This window comes from Pyxicephalus adspersus, chromosome 9 (assembly GCF_032062135.1).
Source record: "Pyxicephalus adspersus chromosome 9, UCB_Pads_2.0, whole genome shotgun sequence".
NCBI lineage: Eukaryota > Metazoa > Chordata > Amphibia > Anura > Pyxicephalidae > Pyxicephalus > Pyxicephalus adspersus.
The window spans coordinates 63,672,951-63,695,958 of record NC_092866.1 but is presented as its reverse complement, the minus strand read 5'-3'; the positions used below and the strand labels follow the sequence as shown (position 1 = coordinate 63,695,958).

Below are 23,008 nucleotides of genomic sequence, written 5' to 3'. Positions count from 1 at the left end.
CGAGGCCGACCCAATCCTTACGGTTTGCGTCCTTCAGTCTGATGCTATATGTGTTGCTATGATAAGTACAGCAAAGCTCGATCAAGAAACATCTACACAAATCAAAAGGGTAATTTCACAAGGGCCGGGCATGCGACAAGCCACCGGACAAGTGCTCTGATCCGAGGTTACAGTCTTGCATCAAGTATATCTCTTTCCATCCCTCCACTTATAAATACGAGAGGGCGTTGTGCTTTTTCTCCAGCCATTGACGCTCATTTAATATGGACGGGTGTCATGCTACGATCTGGAGATTGTCACCTAATCGAAGTGGGAGGACAATGCTAAAATCTCCAGCTTGCTGAACAAGGAAAAAAAAGCACAAAGGTGGAGAGATATACAGCGGTATGTACAAAAGGTGCGTCATCCATTGCTCCATCAGAGCTTTACAACTGTAGACGCCTTCTTGGCAGACTGCTCTCGAGAACTGCAGAGCCGTTGAGGAGGTGAAAACAAGAATAATTACATCAGAAATGGGCCAGCTACCAAGATCTAATTTTGTTTGTTGAACATTTTCAAACCTATTTACCAAGTGCCAATAGAAAAAACATACATGGCTTTGCTTTGTGTCCTAAATGAGATAATTAAGCTTTTTCTTTGATCTGTAATAGGCAATAACAAGCAAATATCATCTTTTTAATTTCCATTGCTTTCAGGCAGAAACAAGACACGACAGATAAGAGGGAAAATCTGCCCAAAGCAAATACTTTGGAGGAACCAGTTGGGCTCAGACATTCCCGGGTTTCTTAGGTCTCAAGCCTTATGATTTCCCTTTTGTAGTGCCTTTTTGGTCTTGCTAAATTGGAGTTATGGAGGTCTCTACCCTCCTGTTTAATTATTCTGTAAGGCTATATTTATGAAACCAATATACCAAGTACAACATTAATTAATAATTCTAGTGGTTGGAGGTAACAGAATGAGCAGACCAGTTCATTATAAATACTGGATAATTATAATAATTTTATGACAATTATCCATGGCAACTGTTAGATGTGTTCTCCTTGAGTATTCTCAACCTGCTCTAGAACCAGATGGAACGTGTTGGCATGAACTTTTCAGAAACATCGACCAAGAATGACCAAGTTACCAGGTGCAAGCTGGAGATGATTCTTGCAACCTTGGAAGGAACTGCTACAACAGACCAAAAGGAAGGGAATTATTTGTCCCAATTAGGCCAGAAAACATCTTGAAGGCACAAAAGAAGAGCTTGAAGACTTTGGCCAACCATGGGTGGACAACCCCGACTAGTATTAAAGAAGGGAGAATTCAAGATGTTGAAGATAGGCGATGGTTTAGCTTGGAGCTTGCCCATTGCTTCTATAAATATTGTTGTTTTCTGAATGTTTCAATAGCTCTGTATATATAAATTAGCACTTGACCTTCTCTCAACAATAAAATACGCTATTTACACACACATATGGCTTGGCCTAGGATTAAGAAGATGTTGATAAACATGTAATTTTATACTATATATATAATATATAGACAAAGCTGGCTGCTATTGTTTTGCTCACGGAACACATTTAGAAGTTTTTATAGAAAGACCAAAGAGTCGGGGGTAAGGGATCAATACTAAACAACACACCAAAGTACTGGATCTACTAACGAGTATACACATCGTAGCGAGTATACAAAATTAGGCACAAATTATATAATGGCTTCAGGAGGTGAAAATGAAAGGCATAATGAGTATAATGAAATAAAAAGCAAAAAGCAAACATTTTTGTCGTTAGCGAATGCATTGGACGTGTCGAAGAGCTCCAATTATGAGCCATTTCATGGAAGACATTGGATTATCGTATGGCGTCATAAAACAACTTATCAAATTGAATTTGTGGCACTTGCAATGTGAAATGGTTTTGGAATGGTTGTCCGCTGCAAATTTCCAAAAGCTTTTTAAAGACTTTTTTATCCCATGGTGTTTGTTGAGATTTACGCTAATATTTTGGTTGGCCATTAATGTGATTTGAAATCAGAAGTCGGCTATCAAAGTCAACTAATATTTAGTTCTCTAGGTTGTCAACACCATTTTTTCTAACCAAAAGGATATTTGAAAGTCGGGGGATTTTATCATTTGCATAGTCGGCAGGATAGACCCTGCGAATAGGAAAGATTGTGGTTGTCAGGTCAGTCATGGTTATGTAGATAAAATGTCGAACAATCAATGATAGCACTTTCCAAAGAAAAGGTCATACTTTAAGAGGTGGTATACATGAACATTTCATATTTTTCTTGGCTTGACAGGAAGGTTTTAAGCGTTCTTCTAAAAATACTCAAAGAAAATGTTATTGAAAAACAAAGAGCAATAATGCAATAACCCATAAGAACCTTTCCTCCAGATTATTTCCGTGTTAGCCAGGTTTGCAGAATTATAGAAAAAGTTCTGAAAGTAAAAATTGTAGATGAGGTCACCTATCCAGGTAAGACGTTAGTTGACAGATCTGGAAGTTGGACTTTTTTTTAGAATTGTTTATAATTCAAATATAAGGGGCAACAAAGGATCCATCATGTGATGACCACGTATGATCATCACATGACTGGATTACCTAACAAGTCCTCTCAATCCAACCGGATGTCAATCAACGGCTAATTAATAGTTCATTACTCATAATCTACCAAAAAATCTACCAAGGACTGGGGGCCTTATTTTCTACAAGACACAAGAAGGGGAATTCACAGAACCTATACAAAGCTATGGAATGACCAAGAAGACCTCAGCACTCTACAGCCCACATGGAACTTAACTCTTAGAAATGAAAATGGGAACAAAATGTGAGAATATTATGGAATGATTGTGATGGAAGGTTCCGTGGAATCATCATTACTTCTATACCTTTCTACGCATTTTCTGCAGCTGGACAATCATTGTCGAGGCACTGCTGATATTTGGCAGTCAAACGAAATGTTATGGACACTGGAGGGAAGCAACAAGTAGCAGGGTGGTCAGTATAGTCGTTTGGCTACTGCATGCAAAAAGGGGTCCTACAGTATATCTAAGAGACCACCTGCACTGTTGGAGAGAAGGGGGACATCATGAGGAATGGGTGAAGACTGTACAGCAAAGGTACAGACACCATATATACTAGCATTGTGTTCCTAGCTCGAAATCCTTAGGGGGGAGTTTCAGTCCCAGTGAGGAGGTACCCAATGGGTCGATCATGTTCTTGTAACGTTCTCCACGGTGCTTGGACAGGAACGGACCCCAGTCCGGCTGTGGGGAACACACAAGTTTAAGCCTCTGTAATAGAAAAGGGAGAAACATTGATGACAGTCATTCTTTTTACAATTCTGCAAAAAAAATATTAACAGCCTAAGGTAAGATGACTTCAGCCTGCTGCAATCGGCAAGAAGCATTTCCCCAGTCTTCTCCCCTACTCAATCACCAGACTGCAACATTGTAACTTTGTAGCTTTTTGCTGATCTATGTGAAGTCGACAAGGACAAAGCTTAAAATCATAGCATGGGGTCTCACTAGACCAGCCATTCTCACCCAGGGTTCCTCTAGAGTTTGCTAGAGGTTCCTTGAGCTGTTGCTGAACCTGAACTTTGGTCAGACAGCGTCAACCTAACCTCAGGTCCAATACTACTTGGCAAACCACCACTTGGTGCACTCAATGTAAGTGCCATTCTTGTCACTGCCCCCCAATATTTTTATTTTACAGGGGTTCCCTAAGACCTGAAAGATATCTCAAGGGTTCTTCTGGGGTACAAATTTTGTGAAATGCTTTCCTAGACTCTGCCATACAGCGTCAATCTCACAATCCAATGTGTAGATGAGACTGCCAATGGGGGTTTGGAAGGAGGATGGTGCTAGAACCAGGGAACACTGGCTATATTGTCACATTCTCAATTTGGGGGATCTTCAGAAGAAGACGGTACCAGCAAATACAATAGTGTAGAGAACTGGCCAGCCAGTACCATTTGGGAAAGCCGGAATGAAGATAATGACCTCTTTGAAGGGTAGGTTTAGACCGACGCGGCTCCCAACAGCCGTCTTGCATCCTAACGCTAGTACTCAAAGAACCAGGATCTGCAGATTTGACAGTGGGTGGGTATGAACAGAACTGAACCACTCATTGCCCCCCCCCCCACATTCATTTTCTATTGGGTTGGCATGGGGTGAAGCTACATGTAGTGTTTCCCCCTGGCAGTGCTTCCCTGGCATGAGGAATCGGTAACAGCAATGAAACCTCCCCACAAGTCTGAACATAGCCTAGCACTTATAATGTAACATTATGTAATGCTGGAATAAAGCTTTGATAAGTATAGACAATCTCAACCTCAACTTGAATTTTTAATGCAATTAATTACAAAACGAAAACAGGTATTTTTAAAAAAAAGTCAAACGAAAAGATAGGCACAAAAGGGGGGCTATTTAAGGCTTACAATTTGATTTTATATTTATGTTTTTTATAAGCAATAATGACCATAGCACAGGTGATAGTTGAATAATTCAGTCTCCTCTTAGATTAGATTAGAAATCATACCACCATCCCTGATCCCGGCGCGTTTCGCTTCCTGAATGCCACGGTCATTATTGTTTATTAAAACATTATAACTTTTTGTATTTTTTTATATTTCTCTTACATGGAGTAAATATAATTTTGTGCCTATCTTTTCTTTTAACTGTAAACTTCTGATTCATTAGGGCTGGCATAAAATCAAACTATCAGGAAAGAGTTTTACCTCTTTCTTTCCTCTCTACTAATTTTTTTTTGCAACTATTTGTGTATGATACATAAGGCCCAAGTTAACTAAATGCCATTTTGTTAGGGTTTGCATTCTAATTTATGAAATATTTGGATAGAAAAAACCTCCATGTACAGTCTTATATGATATTTTTTGATTGAGTGTACATCTACTTGGTATTTCTTACTTTCAAACATTCACATTTCCTTGTTACATTGTTACCAGGCATCAAACACAATCTCATCTTAAACACGTTTAGGCAATGCTTGAAGATCTACAAAGACATTTCTTAATTACACAACCCGGTCACCTCTGCAATGGAGGCTCTCCAAATATCTGAATCCCCTGTTTATGATAATCCTCTAAAGTATACACAGCAAACTGCACGAAAAAAAAAATCACGATGGAGATTTTAATTATTTAGCGAACAATTGCTTTCTTAATCGAGAACCTGGCGAATGAAGACTAGAAATGGCCCTCATTTTGGATGCCATTTCCATTTACTGAAAATGTACTTTGATAGAAAGATTTTTTTTTTCTTAAAATGATATTGAAACTCCCGGCATTGTAAAAAAAAAACACATTAATGCTTTATTAGCCATTAAAATAAATTGAGCTTCAATTGCATTATTTTAATTGAGCTTCTATTGCATTATTTTTTAATCTCTGTTAAATTGCCATTTTGACACCTCGACCTCCCAGATGAGCACTTGTAAAAAAAAAAAAAAAGTGTAGTGGAGATGGATGGCTGGGTCGAGGCGTATGCGACGCCTTGGCAAGGTGTTCACCCGAGATGGAGCGCATTGTAATGTTTTTATGTCCCAGCTGTTCCCCTGCTTATTGGATGCCGCCACCTCGCCGTTTGCAGCGGACACAGACGAGCGTCATTTAGTATGCAAAACCCGAAGACAGATAATGATTGAGATGCTGTTAGTTACCTCAATAAAATTGCCCGGAGCCAGATACATTTTGATGACAAACATGACCGGAATCCAGATGACGGAACAAGCCAACATCAACCATGCTAAGACCATCGACCACGCCGGGTAGTGGTAGCTACCGTAAGTCATCGGCTCCCATTGGTAGAAGCTGAAGCACAAGATAAACTGGGGGGAAAAGAATGACAAATTATTAAATCAAATCCTTAGTCTTTTGTTCTATAAATCTGCACTCCAGCCTTCCCTTCAATAAATCTGCCCTCCAGCCTTCCCTTTAAAAAATCTGCCCCCAGCCTCCTCTTTAAATAAATCTGCCCTTCTTCCTAGCCTACAATAAATCTGCCCTCCAGCCTCCCCTTTATTATTAAATCTGCCCTCCAGCCTCCTGTTCAATAAATTCATTATATCTGCCTCCCCATCAATAAATCCAGCCTCCAGCCTCCCATTCTGTAATTCTGCCCCCCAGCTTCCTCCTTAATAAGTCTACCCTCCAGCCTCCTCTTCAAAAAATTTACCCTCCTGCCTCCCCTTCATTCAATCTGTCCTCCAGCCTCCTCTTCAAAAAAATCTGCCCTCCAGACTCTTCTTGAATAAATATGCCCACCAGCCTCCTCTTCAATAAATCTGCCCTCCAGCCTCCCCTTCTTTAAATCTGTCCCCCTTCCTACCCTACAATAAATCTGCCCTCCAGCCTCCCCTTCATTAAATCTGCCCTCCTGCCTCCCCTTCTGTAAATCTGCCCCTCAGCCTCTTCCTTAACAAGTCTACCGTCCAGCCTTCCTTTCAATAAATCTGCCCTCCTGCCTCCCCTTCATTAAATCTGCCCTCCAGTCCTCCCATTAGTCTTTCACAGTTGCACAGGTTCCCTCCCTGGAGTAAAATTCCCTTGAGCTTCTTACAATGTGCATTTGAAGCTGCAGCAAGTCAGATAGACCCCGCCTCATTTCCTGTTGGGAGGGCAGCCAGCATCATCTAGCCCCTCCCTCCCCAGCTAATCATTTCTGGCCCCGCCTCTTTCATTCTTTGGATTTCAGCTCTTTTAATCATGAAGTCTCAGCATTCCCATGAAAATGTGACCTGGTGGGGTCCACATGCACAGGAGGTCTATCTAGGAACATTCACCCCTGCAGACCAACATCCACTCATCAAAGAATTTTGATATTTTTATTACTCCTGTATAAGGATTGAGGGACCCAAGGCAGGGTGCAGCAATGGTATCAGGAAGCTTGCAATGTCCCCAGAATAATAATATGGATCAGGAAAATGTTTGGCTTCAGATTTACTACGAGTGGATACGAGTGGCTTAAAAATGCCTTTAATTTATTTCTAAGATTTCCCTCCTGTAGTTTGCACCTCCATTGCCTCCAGCAAAGCCATAACAACTGTCAGCTCATCTGTCACCCCCGAAACCTCAGCTGATTTGTCAGGATCAGACAATCTACATAAAATTAAATAACCACAGAAATCAACCATTTGTGAGTGAGATGGAAATTTGACAAGCTTGATCAGGCTAGACGTGAGACATTCATTTTTCAGCCCTAATCCCCCAACAATTTGGGCTCTATTTATAAATGATTCCTCTAGATTTATTCCTAATTTTCATTTATATGTATTGTGAGAGCGGTACACATTTGAGTTTGGCCACTAGGTAGCAGAATGAGTCATTATAAGGAATAAGAATTGGGGGGGAGATTTGACCATCTGTCGGCCAATTTTAGACAAATTCACAGATGAACAATTAATGTATAAAGCTCATTGTGTTCTACAACTATATTAGTCACTATGCAGTCATTGTGGTGTCTGTTTGTACAGCAGCATGCAAGAAAAAAGGAAAAAAAATGAGATAGACAATCTTATGAAGAACAACATACCTATAATGCCATTGCTCTATAGTAAAAAGTAAACAAACCTAGGTAGGGTTCTAATACTGAGTATCACTCTGCTATCTTTCAGTTGTACAGTGTATTTGGTAGTCACCAGTGCTGCTCTCTCTGCTTTAAGTCCAAGCTACTTTTGCTACAGCCCTGATGAAGAGGAGACATAACCCTGAAACGTGTTGCCTCTCCTCAAACCTTTAATACACCCAATCTATTAGATTGCTAAAGACTGCCAATATAGAGAACCTTCTTTTGGATACAGTCAGCCCCCTCCCTGTGCTTCTCTCGCATCCCTTCCATTTAATCTCATGTATATATCCATTAATATCATTATATAATATTTAAGGTGCTTTATGTGCATTATGGGGTTTTGGTAATGATAACTAGCTGGTTATTTGCAGTAACACGTGTGTGCCTATAGGTGATGGTAGTGCAAATATATCAATTACTTTCCGTGATATTCATCCTGATCAGCCAAAGCATTAAACTTCCTGCCTAGTATTCGGTATGCCCGACCCAGTGAGCCATGAACAGTATAAACCTCTAAAGGTGCCGAGGACCAAGACCAGATCATCGTACTGCCTCCACCAGCCTGCATTCTACCCATAATGCATCCTGCTGCCACCTCTTCCCCAGGTAAATGACACACCTGGCCATTATATGATGTAAAGGAAAGTATGATTCATCAGAGCAGGCCACCTTCTGCCATTGTTTTATGGTCCATTAGGGGGTTTGGGGTCAGCATGGACAGTTCTGTAATACACAGCAAGCTCTCATAAGCACCAATGAGTTTTCAACAATTTGCGTATCAGTCGGTCTTCTGCGGGACTGAATGAGATTGGCTGGCCCAATAATGACCCAGGGCCCCAAAGCCTGTGCACCAGGTCTCCTTCCTTGGGTCACTTCTGTTAAGTGCTTAGCACTGCATACCAGGAACAACCCACAAGGCCTGCTGGTTTGGGGGTGCTCTGACCCATCATCCAACCATCACAATTTGGCCATTGTCAGAACCAACTTTCCTGCCTTCAACACATCGCTTTCATGAACTGCCTTTTTACTTGCCCAATATATATGTAGATGTGTTTGTGGCCAACTCTATTCATCTTAAATATAAATACCCTCCCCCTCCAAAAAAGGAACCCTAAATTACCAAATCTCAATTTATGATGAACTGTTTATAATTGGCAAGTCTTTATCTCTGTATTATTCCTAAAACTATGTGATGAACAGCAACTAAAATCTGTTGTTATTATTATTTTTTCCTTGCTGTAGCGTAGCAAAAGTAAAAAAAAATGTATTCTTTCTGTAATAAACAGACCCGAAACTGTAGACAGTCTGTGCAAAGTAAAACAGATCATTATCTGCTGACACAGTGGATTTGTGCCACCAATTTGAATATATTATTCATTAGCTGGCTGCCTATATGCTTTATAATTAATTCTGCTTCTATAATTTATGCCTATAGGCTGTAAGTGTGCTGTGCTGACACCTAGTGTGTAAAAGGATAAACTACAACTGAACAGGTTTGGCTGTGACAAAGCATGACCATAGAAATCCCAGCTTTGTGGTTGGGCTGTGGTAATGTCAATCATCCAATCAGGTGCCAGCAATTGCTTTTTTTTAAGATCAGAATAAATTTGGTTTTATATTTTTAATATGACATTTTGCACATAAATAATTCATTGTTACTTTTGCAGCCGCTCCGTTTTGATTGCCGAGTTCAATGCCATGAGTGGATTTTTTTTTGTAATTGGTAAACGCAATGGGCAATGTGTACAAAATTAGAACTCTGCAAGCCTTCCAGGTAGAATGGCACTGTCCATTCTTGTGCGTATTGGGTGTCAAAGACCCAACACCATGCCAGCCTAGGTTGGTGATACTGATGTATATTTTGGCCACTTTCATACAGCAGTAATGACCAATGTCAGACGTAAAGAGGAAAGACTCATAATGTCACATGACTAATAATAGGACAGCCAGGTTTATAAGGTGTATGTTATAAATGTCTAATTATCAGTGCAACAGGCAAGGTGAAGTTGGTCTTTAAACTTTAAATACAGAACAGAAAAAGTCAGAGGAGAACCCACCACCCCCACCCACAACCTCTCTGCCTTCTTGTTTAATTAGAGTAATATAGAGTTACAATTACAGAGAGACAGTCTGAAAGGAAACAGCTTCATGAATCCATTATCATGTGAACAACCTACTTTTTGTACAATGGAGAATTAAAAAAAAGAAAAGAGAATTAAAGAAAAGAAAAAATGTTTTTTTAAACTTTAGGAAAGAAATAAAAATTCAGACAAGCTGCATACTTCCAGATACCGAATACAGAGAGGTATAACTGTCAGCCGTCACATACAGAAATTCTTTTTCCTTTACATTCACAGCTGTAGATTTGCTGACATTTGCTTTTAGCAGGAATAAAAAATATATCATTTCGCTCCAGCCTATCATTTTGTCAATTGACTATTTTAGCTGATGTGTAGCTCAAATTGCATTTCATTTCTCAGTGGAAATCTCAGCAGATGTAGCTGGTCATACAAATGAGGAAAAGCCGACGTGCTCGGAGTTTTGTTTCCAATCCATTAATATGCTGGTGACTAATCCTGAACCTACAAACCAAAGATTCCCAAATCCACCTATTAAAAAGTCTTTTTTATGGACTTACCCTTCTCTTCCCCTCGTTCCCTGACTCACAGATTCCTACTTAATGAGATCCATTGGTTGTTTTCATCCCTATCGGCACTTCCACTTTCCAGATCTCACCTATGGATCACAAACTCTTAGACTTCTATGGGACTGATCTCCACCTTCGGGGCACAACCCCATAGAAGTTCATAGGGCTAAATGTGCAGGACTCACAGCCCATTGGATCTCAGTAACTGTGTTTGTGGGAGGGGGTGGTTAGTTTAGATCAATAGAAGAGAATAAAAAGTTGGGGTTACCCTTTACAGTCACTGCAGTTATTATTTACACACTACATACACTGTATTGATCACAGTCAGTGGCAGATGGGGCCAACAGTGCTGAATTAACTTGCCCCCCCCCCCCCCATGACTGGGGGACCCTGTGGGGGCCCTACTGCTTTAGGATGGTCAGGGTCCTATGTCCTCCCTATATCCGCCCCTGTACACAGTCCATACACCATGTGCCCTGTCCATCCCGCCTACCTGCACCATGTGACCCCAAAAATCTATTGACTTTGCTTACGGTTAAAATAGTCGGCGTGACGAAAGCCCAGCAAATCTTCCAGAAGCGATTCGGCTGAAATCCGATCATCATCTCAATGTCTTCACAGAATCTCTGCAGACCTAAAGTAACAAAGAAAGCAGAATTGACAACACAAAGAAACGCGTAATACAAAGTTCAGATTAAGGCAGCACGCTGCAGACCCCGGTACACATACACACACAGGGTGATGGTGACATCAGTATTAATTTGTGGGAACACAGAGACTCTGCAAAGGAACAGAAAGTGCCACTTCTCAAGTCTGGAGGTTGGCAGAATAAGTCAATGTGAGTTGTATAAAGGAAGATGCAGCAGCACCACCTACTGGTCAGAATACAGACTGCAGCTGCATTGATAGCCTGGCCAATACAGGAAGTGTCATTGTTCAATAGCATACAATTCACATGAATTATCTCAGGGTGGAGTCACATTTCACGTATGCAGCTTTGCATGTGATTATTGAAGGCCTATTCTTACATTGTTGCCCTGGACAATTAACCTATCCTAGGTGCATTTTCTATGAAAATAAAAATTATTACTTCTGGGCATATTTGCCTTTAAACATGGTAATAATAAATACATGTGCTTTATTGCACCAACATGCACTCAGGGACCACTACCTATCAGCAGGAAACCAAGCAGAGTCTTAATAAAAAAATTATTTGTAGTACTGCTTCTATCAAAAGAAATTGGAATAAATGCATTCATAACAGCAGGCTGTATCTACACTATAAACTAGCTGTTCTGGATGTACTGTTGACCACGGGACCTTTTTTTATGGATTTGTGATGGAAGTCCTGCAAATACCTAATGCAATACTATATAGGCATTCACAGTATTTCAAATTCAAGCAACACTCTGCCATCTAGTGGTATAATTGAAGAATGCAGCTTAGTACTTTCTATATAGAATTTGTATTTGACAAAGTAAAGGGGAAGATTACCAACGCATTACTAACATGCAACACAGTGTTTACCTATATTGGGCAATAAAATAATCAACATCTCCTTTTTTTCATGACCAGTAGATGGTGTAGGTGCTAATAATGAAGGCGTAGTCTCCATTGTGACCAGCAGATGTCACTGCTGCTGCTCTCACTTATGCTGATCAAAGTGATTTATTCTTACTGACTTTGTTCTTTGTTTAGAATCTGCAATTGGAGTTCTGAACAGAAAACATTGAGCTTTATAACTACAACTGATCAGATGTGTAATATGTTGGCAGTTTATAAATCCTGTTTAATAATAATAATATTAATAATCAGTGTAATAATCAGTAAAAAGTAAAAGCAGCAGCAGCGACATCTACTGGTCACAAGAGAGACTACAGCCCCATCATTAGCACAAGGCATACAGGTTGTCATTGTTAGGTCCAGTTAAACAATCTCAGGGTAGATTCACATTTCACATTTCTGACATTCTATGTCAGTATTGCACGTGCATTCTTGTATTTTTGTGCATTGGCCTGCATTTTTTATGTGTGTTGTTGTGTTTACCTATGTGAAAAAAATGTAAAAGATTAAAAAATCTAAAAGACAAAAATGTCTTTTGAACTAAGGCAAAATGTAAAGATTTATATACATGGGTAATAAGCAGTACACAGCGCTTTAATACACTACCATGTATTTAAATAAATATTTAAATATAGAACACCTCGCTGCCACCTAGTGGTAAAATTGAAGAATGCAGTACAATATTTTCTTTATGGGCTTTGCATGTTTTATTGAATAGGGTGAAATGGGGTACTACATTTTAAATTGCAGAAGTGTGCCCAGTCCAGATTGGGAATATGAGTGGACTTGATAAAGACATGTCATGGTGGGCAGTATTTGCAGCACTGGGCAGTACGTGCAGAAGAGCACTGTAGGGGTATGACAGTGGGCAGCATTTGCAGGAGACAAAGCCGAGGGTATGATAGTGGGCAGTATATAAAGCAGAATATTAGTTGTTGAAAGGATAATGCACAAACATTGGGTACACAGAGCTCATGGGTGAACCTCCATGTCTTGGGACTATGCACATGGGCTGGGGATTGTGGCTTCCAGGTGGACCTTGATCAGAGTGACTCCTGCAGTGAGTGACAGATCTCATTTGTCATTGCTAAAACTACAAGTCTTTAGTTTTCAAAATAATATTGGGGTGCTGCTGTATGTATTTCCACAGCCAATTATGCACCACTCACAGTCAGAGGGTCCTTGACCCAGAACAATCAGGTAGCAATGAAATTGAAACATTGGATCTGCATACTTTTCTGTAGCCAGTCTAATTCAGAAAATATTAACGTCATTACATTAGTGATGCACCCAGAGAATTGAGAGAGGGCAGCATTAGGCTTCTCTAGAGATTTGCCCCATATTTCATGCAGCCTGTTCAGTCTATGTTTGTCTCTATAAAGGCACTCCAACAAAATGTATGCAGCATGGGCAATACCCAATACAATGACCTTGTTCTTCTGCCCCCTATATACCTGTACCCCCGAAATACTGAACTGGTGCTCACTGTCACATCCAAACCCCTTTAAAGCAATGTTACTCTAGTAACAAAAACCCAGACGTAATTCCCTCCTAATGGCTCCACGTGACGGTGTAATGTGAATTTAATCTGTGTATATAAGCTGATCATGAAGTCTCTTGGCAAGGCTCTGCATATTTTTGCTCCGCACAGCATACATATGTGTCCTGATGAGCTTAATTCTCCTTTTGGGAACAGTAAATAGAAGATGATTCCGTCTTCAACACAAGTGACGGTCGTAAAAACCAAAATAGCTTCTCTCCGAGCGGCAGACGGTCTTACGGTCTCTATTTAAAGGGCCTCCCAGAAGGAGACCGAGCGCAATCCTCCGCTTCCAGCCAAGAAGATGACAGCGGTTTGGGGGAAGCATTCTGCGTCATTGGAAAACTGGCGGTGATGATTGATTCTGTAGAACGCAGAATAACGCGCTCAGGATGGTGACGCAACTGCAAAGTCATTCTGAACCCAAATTCAGTGGAATTTAGATTTGGTGTAACTTATTCTCCTGCACCCATTTTATTTAAAGCCTAATAAAGCCCCCAAAGCATCTTCAGTATCCAAAACTTCCCGGAAATGTCAGATTTCGGCTCCCCTGCTGCTCTGTATGATCCCTTCTACTGACTCCTATAGTACAATGGTGTTCTGTAAATAGGGAACCGCAATAGCCAGAAGTGTTATCCAATCAAGATATGGCAGGCAGGGTGGTGTAAGTTCAGGCATCAGCGGGGTCATTATTAATCCTTTCTTTGCTGGAAAACCTGGACAAAAAAACCTAAATCATTGGAAGCAGGGAGCTTCTACAGTTGACAATCGAACATCCAGCTATCGATAATCCGGATCCTTTAGTTTTCCGGCATGAATTTCGGAGCACATTTTCAATACAGGGACTGTAGTACACTGTTTAGCCACTAATGTTTTAATGGCGCTGTTCTGCATAAACAGCTGTTAGATCTTGCTTGCTACACTAAATACACATTGAGACGTCCCTGCTCCCTGGAACTGTGCCAGATGTCCGCCGGTGCGAGAGGAAGGCTGGCCTGTGTGTGGAGGTGAGTATAACTTTCAATACTACTTAGATCCTGAGGTTGCCGGATTTTTGAAAATCAACCTGTATATATCAGAGGAGACGTGATTTATTCATTCTGCACCATAACAAACTTAACTGACTGCAGTTTGTGCCAAAATACATGAACTGTGTGCATGCAAAGTCCTTCTGATTAGACTGCCAACCCCAGTCCAAATGTTTTTTATATGTATATTGTGTTATCATTGGGTATTTGTATTTGTAATTTTATATTCTTTTTCAAGTCAAAGTACAAGAGAGAGATATTTTTAATAAACTATTTTAGCCCTGATGGAGGGAACCCTCCCAAACCCCCAAACTGTGCCATTCACTTCTTTTAACTTTGACCCCAGCTTTAAGTGTTTTTGTTTCTCCCAATATCCAGTGTTCTGGTTTATGCTACCAGCAATCTTTAAGGATAAGATCAGAATTGCTGAACAGTTGGTTTTCGAAGAAAAAGCTTGTAAAATCTCAAAATGCAACTTCATGCCAACCAAATGCTCCAACTTATCTCTGCTCTATAAAAAAAATATAGGGAATCTCCCAAAATAAAGGAAATTCCCCTCTTAGATAGGAAACCTTGGAACAGGAGCACACACTGAAACATTTTCCTTTATCTTTTGTTCTGGTAATGGTATTTGGGGTTTTCTCTCACTTTCTGATCACCAAAAAAGTTTTAAGATTTCCTCCCATCCTGGAGCATTTCACATCCTCTCCCCTGATTCGTGTTCCTGTTTGCCTATCACATCAATAGGAAACCTCCTTAGCCAATAGAAGCAGGCGCCTCAAATTTGGTATGTTCCTATTATAGCATCCCATGATTCAGGGCTGGGAAAGGCAGAAAATGCGTTTCCTGCATACAGATGAGTCTTAGGGTTGCTGCTATGAGTTCACATTAATAAAGAATTGAATAAAGTTGACAAATGAAGAGCTTTTGGCTGAAAGTTTTGCAGTTTCAGTACCAGAACGATCACCTACAATGCTGTATATAGACTCTACTCTGGTCAGAAGAGTCACAATGCCAATCACAGGAGAGAACGACGCGTTTTGGAGGCTCCCCAGTCCTTCATCAGGGTTTGTGGGTGTAAAATAACCATAGAATATGGGGCTGGGATAAAATAGAAAAAGATTCTAATATTGTGTGTACAAGGCTCAGTCAGACAAATGGCCATCATAAAATTGCAGAAGGAGCAGGTTATAGGTTGCAGGTTTTTAACTAAACTCCATTCTCCTTGATCCATCACCTTCACCTGGTCCTCCTCCAGGTTCTGCATCCTCAGCCATTTGGATTTGGCATATTATTGAGCATGCACATGGGAGGATATTTTTTTCCCAGCGGCCAGCTATCCCAGGATTGTACAATTTGCAGCTCCATGTACATTACACAAAAATTTGGGAGCAGGCAGGTCGGTTAGTTTTTTTGCAGAAGAGACGATGCCTGACCCTTGCAAAAATCATGAACTTTCCTTTGTGTGTGCTAAGATGTTGCATGGTTATGTCACCCTGAATGGCGGTCCCTGGCACTGGAAAAGACAGGTGAATCGGCTGGGTTTAGTCCCCCCCCCCCCCCAACTTTAGTTAGGCAAAGTTTGCAAAATTCACTCATCATTCACAGATTCACTCATCACTGCTTACCATAGACATAAGAAATCCCAACCAGCTCGAAGATGGCGATAATGACCAGAGAATATGACGCGGCGTAATTGTCCACCAGCTGCAGCATGTAAATTCCCCCCTGCAAGATAAAAAGCATTAAAAGCTCAAAGGATCCAATCACGTACCGCTCAAGAATCCAGAACTGGGGGTAGGGATCTTTGCAGATGCCGGGGGTGCCCCTTTGAGCTTTACCAAGATGAAGTACATTGTAACCGGCCGTCCAATCAGATTACACACCTGTGTCCAGCCCACGAATAGAACTCCCGCCCACTGAATGATCCTATTGGATGATATAATGTCGCCACTGACCTGTGTGATCATCGGGAAGCCAGCGATGAAGAACCCAATGCAGCACACTAAGGTGAACAGAGGCTTGTTTTTACGCAGATATTTGGGGAATTCGTCAGTAACAGACGTCACTATGGTTTCAATGGTGGCAAACTGAAAAGATAAAAATCCGTATTGTGAGTATACAACAACAACATGGAATTTCTCAAAAAGGAAGATTTAGGACTGAGCAATGTTACCTAATACAGAGGAATTTCATATTTGGGGTCATTGTTTCTCTTGTGCTGTTATTGGACATAACTAGAAATGATTAGAAGTTTCTGAAGACAGAAAAGAACCAAAGGTGACCCTGACCCCGTTTCTGTCTTAGATCTGCTTCTGCTATGGCCTGATCACCCCAACATGGCTGCCAGTCCTTCCAGGTCCCCCCTGCTATCTTAGTTTGCCATTTAGTTCCCATTATTCAGGATGAACAAAACTGAGAACATTTGAGGAACTTCTGTAAGCAGGTTTCTAAGGTAATTAGAAAAAAAACCTTAAACATGATCATGTTAATAGAATTGTTGGGAAATCAGAAGGGTGCAGTGGGAACATGCCCAAGGGGTAAAAAGAATGTAGTTTTTCCATAAATCTAAGTGAAGGTATGGTCAGTAAAACATGTTTTTTAAGATGCCTTCCAGTGTTTCACGTTTGTGCAATGGCAAAAAGACCAAAATAGCTGCGGGAAGACATAAGAAAAAAAATTGTATAAAGTCGTTTTTCAATAAATCAAATTATTTAATTAAACCATATTTAATTAAAATCATTTGGGGAATATTTCCATACACCTTCCTGACTTCATCCGCAATGCTGGTGCCAATGTGTTCAGGGGCTTTGACATTTCTTTTAAAGTTAGTAAGATCTCAAAAATTAACTTTCCTTTTGTAAAAATGTTTTTTCCATTTAAAATAAATAGCATTTTGGCAAAGGAATTGACATGGGGAAGGCATAGGCTGATCCATAATTCACAATGGGCTCTATTAATAAATGATTCCCCTGTCAATTCATCTGAAATTTGCTGACAAGTGACTTTCACTTCTTGTTTCAGTTCCTATTAAAACAATGACTCGCTCTGCCACCTAGTGGCCAATTTCAGAAGTGCACTGCTTTATGTATAAAATAAAATTATGAGCAAATTGAAAAGAGAATATTTTACAAATACACAATAATGTATAATGCTTAACTATTATGGAGGTTGTGGTAATGAAGGTTTGGCAAAGCCCCATGTGATCAAACTTTCCAAAAATATATCTCTATGTGTAATATTAATTTATTTTTAATATGTCCTATTTTGACGAGTGGGTTGGTAATAATTATTAATAATCTGCTGAGATTGCTAATTATTTAGGATCTGCCTGCAGCATTTCAGCACCATCTGCTTCCCTCTCCTTGCTCCATTTTCTCCGCTCTGCTCTGCATTTTAATAATTTTATCAGCAAATTCATGTAAGATTTCAGGGTATTCCTCATTCTGTACTGAGCAGCTCATAACATTGGACATCCAATCATTCAGATATATTGAAGGAAATGTAATATTTCAGTACAGAGTTATTCAATGAGCCCACGTGGTCTTACCATTGTGTCCAGCCCCAGAGTAAGAAGCATGAGGAAAAATATGATTGCCCAGAAAGGGGAAAGAGGGAGACGTGTCAGAGCCTCGGGGTACACAACAAACGCAATGCCGGGTCCTGCGGGAGAAAGAGGAGTCAGTCAATGTCAGCAAATAGAGCAAAGCTCCCCCATACCCATTTCCAAAGCTTGAATTTAAATTAAACTAAAAAGATTCTGAGACCCCAAATTCTGTGGTGTAATTGTCGTGGGACCCCCAAGTGGCAGCAGGGTATTTCCTTGCACCCCTAATTGCCAATTTGCCATTTCTTGGGGGTATTCAGGTGTCAGTGTGTCATTGCTTTGCATGAAGCATCATTGTGTTACTTTCTGGGACCCCTAAGTGTCGGGGAAATAATAATTTAGAGCCTCTGAGTAATATATTATTATATATAATAATTTATAACATAAATTATTAGTAATTATTTCTTACCTTGATCAGCAACCTTGTCAATGTCCACTTTCAGCTCGTTTGCCATAAAGCCAATGACGGAGAAGATGACAAAGCCGGCAAATATACTGGTGGCACTGTTGGTGCAGGTAACGATCAGCGTGTCCCTGAGTGACAAAAAGCAACAAATATTCAGTTTCTATAGGAAAACTTCAGTGGAGTTGAAATAATAATTGAACCTGAACATCAAATATACATCTATAAACACAGGTAAAGTACACATGGGAGCTGTCTGACTTGCCAATCAATGTTTTCCTACACCCCTACTAGATTGTAAGCTCTTCGGGGCAGGGTCCTCTCTTCCTGTATCACTGTCTGTATTAGTCTGTCATTTGCAATCCCTATTTATTGTACAGCGCTGCGTAATATGTTGGCGCTATATAAATCCTGTTTATTAATAATAATAATAATAATGTGTCTGACTGTGTAATACATAATACATAATACATAATTCCTTTTGCTTGATAAAACTCAGCAATAAATTGTGTGTAATATTGTTATTTGGCCACTAGATGGCTCTGTTGCACTGTATTTCAAAGTTTCACAAAACTTGCATTGAGATTCCTGGAGATTCACACTGCTGAATAATTTTCATATTTTATTCATTAATTCCTCACACATCCTAACTAGTAAATATTATATGAGGTTCCTTTTTTAATATTGGTAAATCTGGTGTCTAATGTCTGGTGGACCTGCCATGCTGTGTTTCTGATGAAGAATACAAGTGGCCATTTAATTCAGATCATTTTATGGTTCTGATTGTACTCACCTGTAGAGATTATTGTGGAATTTGTTGTAGGATGAGAGAGTGATGAGTCCACCCCAGGCCGCTGACAGAGAGAAGAAGATCTGAGTGGCCGCGTCCTTCCATACCTGAAAACATTTTATGATTTCTATTATAACACAAAGTCTTCTCACCAGATTATCATATAAAATATTTTGGCTGCTGTAGAGAAGCCAGGTGAGATGCAGGTGAATTATCACCCAACAATTCATTATTTAATGAAATCCCAGTGTGTCTGGTCCCACCCTTTTTCAAATAAGCCCCACCCCTTTCCTGTTCATATATAATCTGTAATCCCTTAATTATAATCCTCTCTTCTTACTCCTGAATTTCCTACTCAGTCCCATCCCTATCCAATACAGCCCAACTCCTTTCTTTCTAGCCTCACTTTCTTCCTATTAAGCCCCATTCATTCCTTATTAGTTCCACCACCCTATCTGCTAACCCACACCCTCTCCTTATTTAGCCCCACCCCTGCTTTACTCAGCCCCAATCCCATCCTGCTCAGCCTTTTCCTTTACTAGATAGCCCCACCCACTACCTGCTCAGTGCCTCCCCCTTGCCACCTAACTCCACCCCCTTCTTTTGCGGCTCCACCCATTTTCTTCAGCCACACTCCCTTTCTGTATAATATATACTACAAAATATATCTTTTCAACTTTACTCTCAAAACTGTATGAACTGAATCTGCCCTGACAAATTGAGGAAAACAACAGTAAAAACATAAAAGATGAAGCCTTGAATCAGAATAAAATACCCTTCCCATTCCCATACCCTCCGGTGCTCTGATGACATTACCAATCGGTGATCAATAATTCTTCAGTCCCAAAAGATGAACTGCCCACATGTTTGGTAGTTTACTTCTTTTAATCCCTCCCTTCAATTTCTGCTCCCATTGTGGTCCTTTGTTTCCCTCAATGCAGTAATACTCTGAGCCCAGGCTGCATAATGATGGTGGAAAGGGGTTCAAGAAGTTTAGACTGATAGTAAGTGGAATCCCCAGAAGACTGGAGACATCTAGTGGCAAAAAATAGTACTATTATGGGCAGCTTTTGACTGAAAGTTGGCATTGCAACAATTTTTGTATATTATTACCTGGAGCTTTGCTTTAATTCATTTAAAATTATTAGAGACCTAATGTCTCCCAGCTTTATGGAGAACTTTTTTCATCACATTGGGGTACCCTTCAAATTTCTCCGCCCTGTGCTGCTGAAATCTGAAGATTGGGGTGTCGGGGGATGAGGTCACCCACACTTTAGCCAACATTTCTATGAAGAGAAGAGAGATTTAAACAAAGCAATCAGGGAGCTGCTCTGGGGTGGTCCAAGCAGTTCTGGTGTCCTCTAAGAACTTCTTGCTGGTGACCTGCACACAATTTCCAGTGCCTGGCCCTTTAAAACATAATAATGTTGAATTCCCTCTACCAATACAAGGGGTAACAAACTCTGGCAGTGCTGAGATGGACATTTCCAATGCACACAAAGCATTTTGGGGATTATAAATACATTCTGTGCGCGTTTTTCATTGAGGGATTTCTGAAACGCGTCAGCAACTAGGCAAAGGAAGCAACAGCCCATGTGACCGCGGAAATCGATTAAGCAATTTAAAATTAGATTACACCAGCAGAGTAGAATGGGTCAGCAAGGAATTAGGGAGAGGAATTCTGACACTTCTCATAATGTGAATGTTTTTATACACGATTGTTACATTTCCCAGTGAACCAATCAGAATCCGAGCTGAGGAAATCACTGCCCTGGTAATTCCTGACTCTAGTATTCTAATGACTTTCTTTACAACTATTACCATTTGAATGTTAAGTGGAACTAATCCCAATCACTATAAAAAAAGACAGGTTTGCTGGATCACTCAGGTTCTCCCATCATAGTCCATCTTGTCCAGTCTTGGAGATAAATAATAAATCAGAGCCATAATGTCCATTGGGAGGAATACAGCACCCCCAATGCAAGGTAACGCCTTGAATATGCACACAACAACTCATGGTAACACATTAAGGTGCATTGTGGTGCTCTGCATTGCCCTGTGTCCATTTTAAGGACATTTTAGTGTATTGGCAGCCAATTCATCAGTTTACTTCCAGGTCCAAAAAAACATACTATGAGGTAACTGCCCCCCTATCCCAATAAAATTGCCCTTAGACAATAAGCTATGGTAGGAATATTAGAATGTGAGCTCAAGAAAACTTGGGTTAGTCCTGGGCCATCTCCTTCAATATACTAAATATCTACCCTGGCAATCACCCCTATTCAAATCTTCTCACCCACCTGCAATATCTGAGCCCTGATGAAGCAGAGGGGTGGGTCGAGCCCTGAAATGTGTTGGCTTTTTTTTTTTGGTTTGAACATAATCATAAAGTAAAGAAAGTTTGGTGCCATTTCCTTTGTTTGTCCAGAATTGGCCAATCAAGGTCTTTGAAGACTCCAAATCCGGAACAAGACATGAAAGTGTTGGAGCCACAAGAGGGGGATTATGCCCTTTGCATTGCTGGGGAAGGGGCTATGCAATGTTAGTGGCTCATAAAATGCAAATACGGCTACAACTTTATGGCTACAGCTCATGGGGCTCCAGGTTTTTGTGCATTTTGTTCTTTTTTAACTCCTTTTTAAAATAAAAATTCCATCTATTTAGGGTGTACACCTATTGTACGTTAAGGTGAATGTTGCTTTTCTCCAATATATGACCCCGATTCGTTCTTTAGTTCTTTGAGCTGTCCCCTTGCACCTTATTTTTTGATCTTCCTGGTGATCTGTAACCCCTGAATGGTCAACTACTTTACCCTATAGTGCCCATGCTTACCATGGCATCCAACAGCTTCTCCCATTTGGGGGTGATGAAGTACCAGATCCCATCTCCGGCCCCTGGCAAGGTCACCCCTCGGATGAGAAGAATGACGAGGACCACGTAAGGGAACGTGGCTGTAAAATACACAACCTGGACGATAAAGCAAAATAAGATTAGCTTCCTATGAAATATAACAAGGGAGCGTGGTGCAAGCAACAGCACTGGATCACCACCATCACAGACGACAGACTGGACAGATCCCGGAGAGATTACACAGATCCTAGAGAGACCGGACATGTGCACAATCCTTCCGAATGTATCGCATGGCTCTGCCAGGCATGTGGTTATACATACGGCCAGTTAGGTGGCTTTAGAAAATTTCTTAATAATTATCATATATTATCAATATATCAAGTGTGTCATTTCAGAAACTTCCTGTTTATAGTCTAACATATTTTGTGGCCCTTGACTAGTAGATTTGCATAGTGGTTTTGCTTTACTATTCCTCCTTCTCTCATTCTTGAGTTTGAGTTTAGGATAAGCTAGTACAGATGGTGATATTGCTTGTTCATTTTTATGTATTTTTTATATTTTTTTATAAAAAAATATCGATTAGTAAAGAACGAATTATACAGCCGACACGTTTCGGGTAAAATCTCCCACTTCTTCATGGACTAGAAATATGATTCAGGACAGGCTATCAGGAAAAGGCTGATTTGGTCCCGGGGTCAAGCTAATCTTTGTAGCAATATGAGTGACCAATATTAATGCCCTGAATTGTATTATATTCTTTGAAGCAAAGAGTGAAGAGTAAGGCCTTTCCCCGAAATGCATTCTCCAGAGAAAGAGAGGCAGAGGGAGAAAAGAGAAAGAAGAGGCAGGAGATGGTAGAGAGACAAGATAAAAGGAAGAGGAGAGGGGATAGAGGGAAGGAGGGAGAGAGTTAAAAGGAGAAAGAGAGAGAGGAGGGGGAGAAGGACAGAGACAGAGAGGAAAGGAGAGAAATGGAGAAAGGAAGGTGGGGAAAAGAGCAGGAGAGA

General features: G+C 40.5%; 1 protein-coding gene across 1 annotated transcript in view; it reads right to left on the bottom strand.

Annotated features, from left to right (window-relative positions):
- Nucleotides 1–3,121: 3,121 nt before the first annotated feature.
- SLC6A5 (solute carrier family 6 member 5) overlaps nucleotides 3,122–23,008 on the bottom strand; it is a 43,756-nt gene continuing 23,869 nt past the window's right edge. The window contains exons 7-15 of the mRNA XM_072421573.1: nucleotides 21,984–22,118; nucleotides 19,155–19,258; nucleotides 18,368–18,492; nucleotides 17,902–18,014; nucleotides 16,310–16,441; nucleotides 15,980–16,079; nucleotides 10,754–10,854; nucleotides 5,667–5,834; nucleotides 3,122–3,277 (exon numbers count right to left, since the gene is read on the bottom strand). Of these exons, the coding sequence (XP_072277674.1) occupies nucleotides 3,122–3,277; nucleotides 5,667–5,834; nucleotides 10,754–10,854; nucleotides 15,980–16,079; nucleotides 16,310–16,441; nucleotides 17,902–18,014; nucleotides 18,368–18,492; nucleotides 19,155–19,258; nucleotides 21,984–22,118 (1,134 nt within the window). The remainder of the gene's footprint in view (nucleotides 3,278–5,666; nucleotides 5,835–10,753; nucleotides 10,855–15,979; nucleotides 16,080–16,309; nucleotides 16,442–17,901; nucleotides 18,015–18,367; nucleotides 18,493–19,154; nucleotides 19,259–21,983; nucleotides 22,119–23,008) is intronic.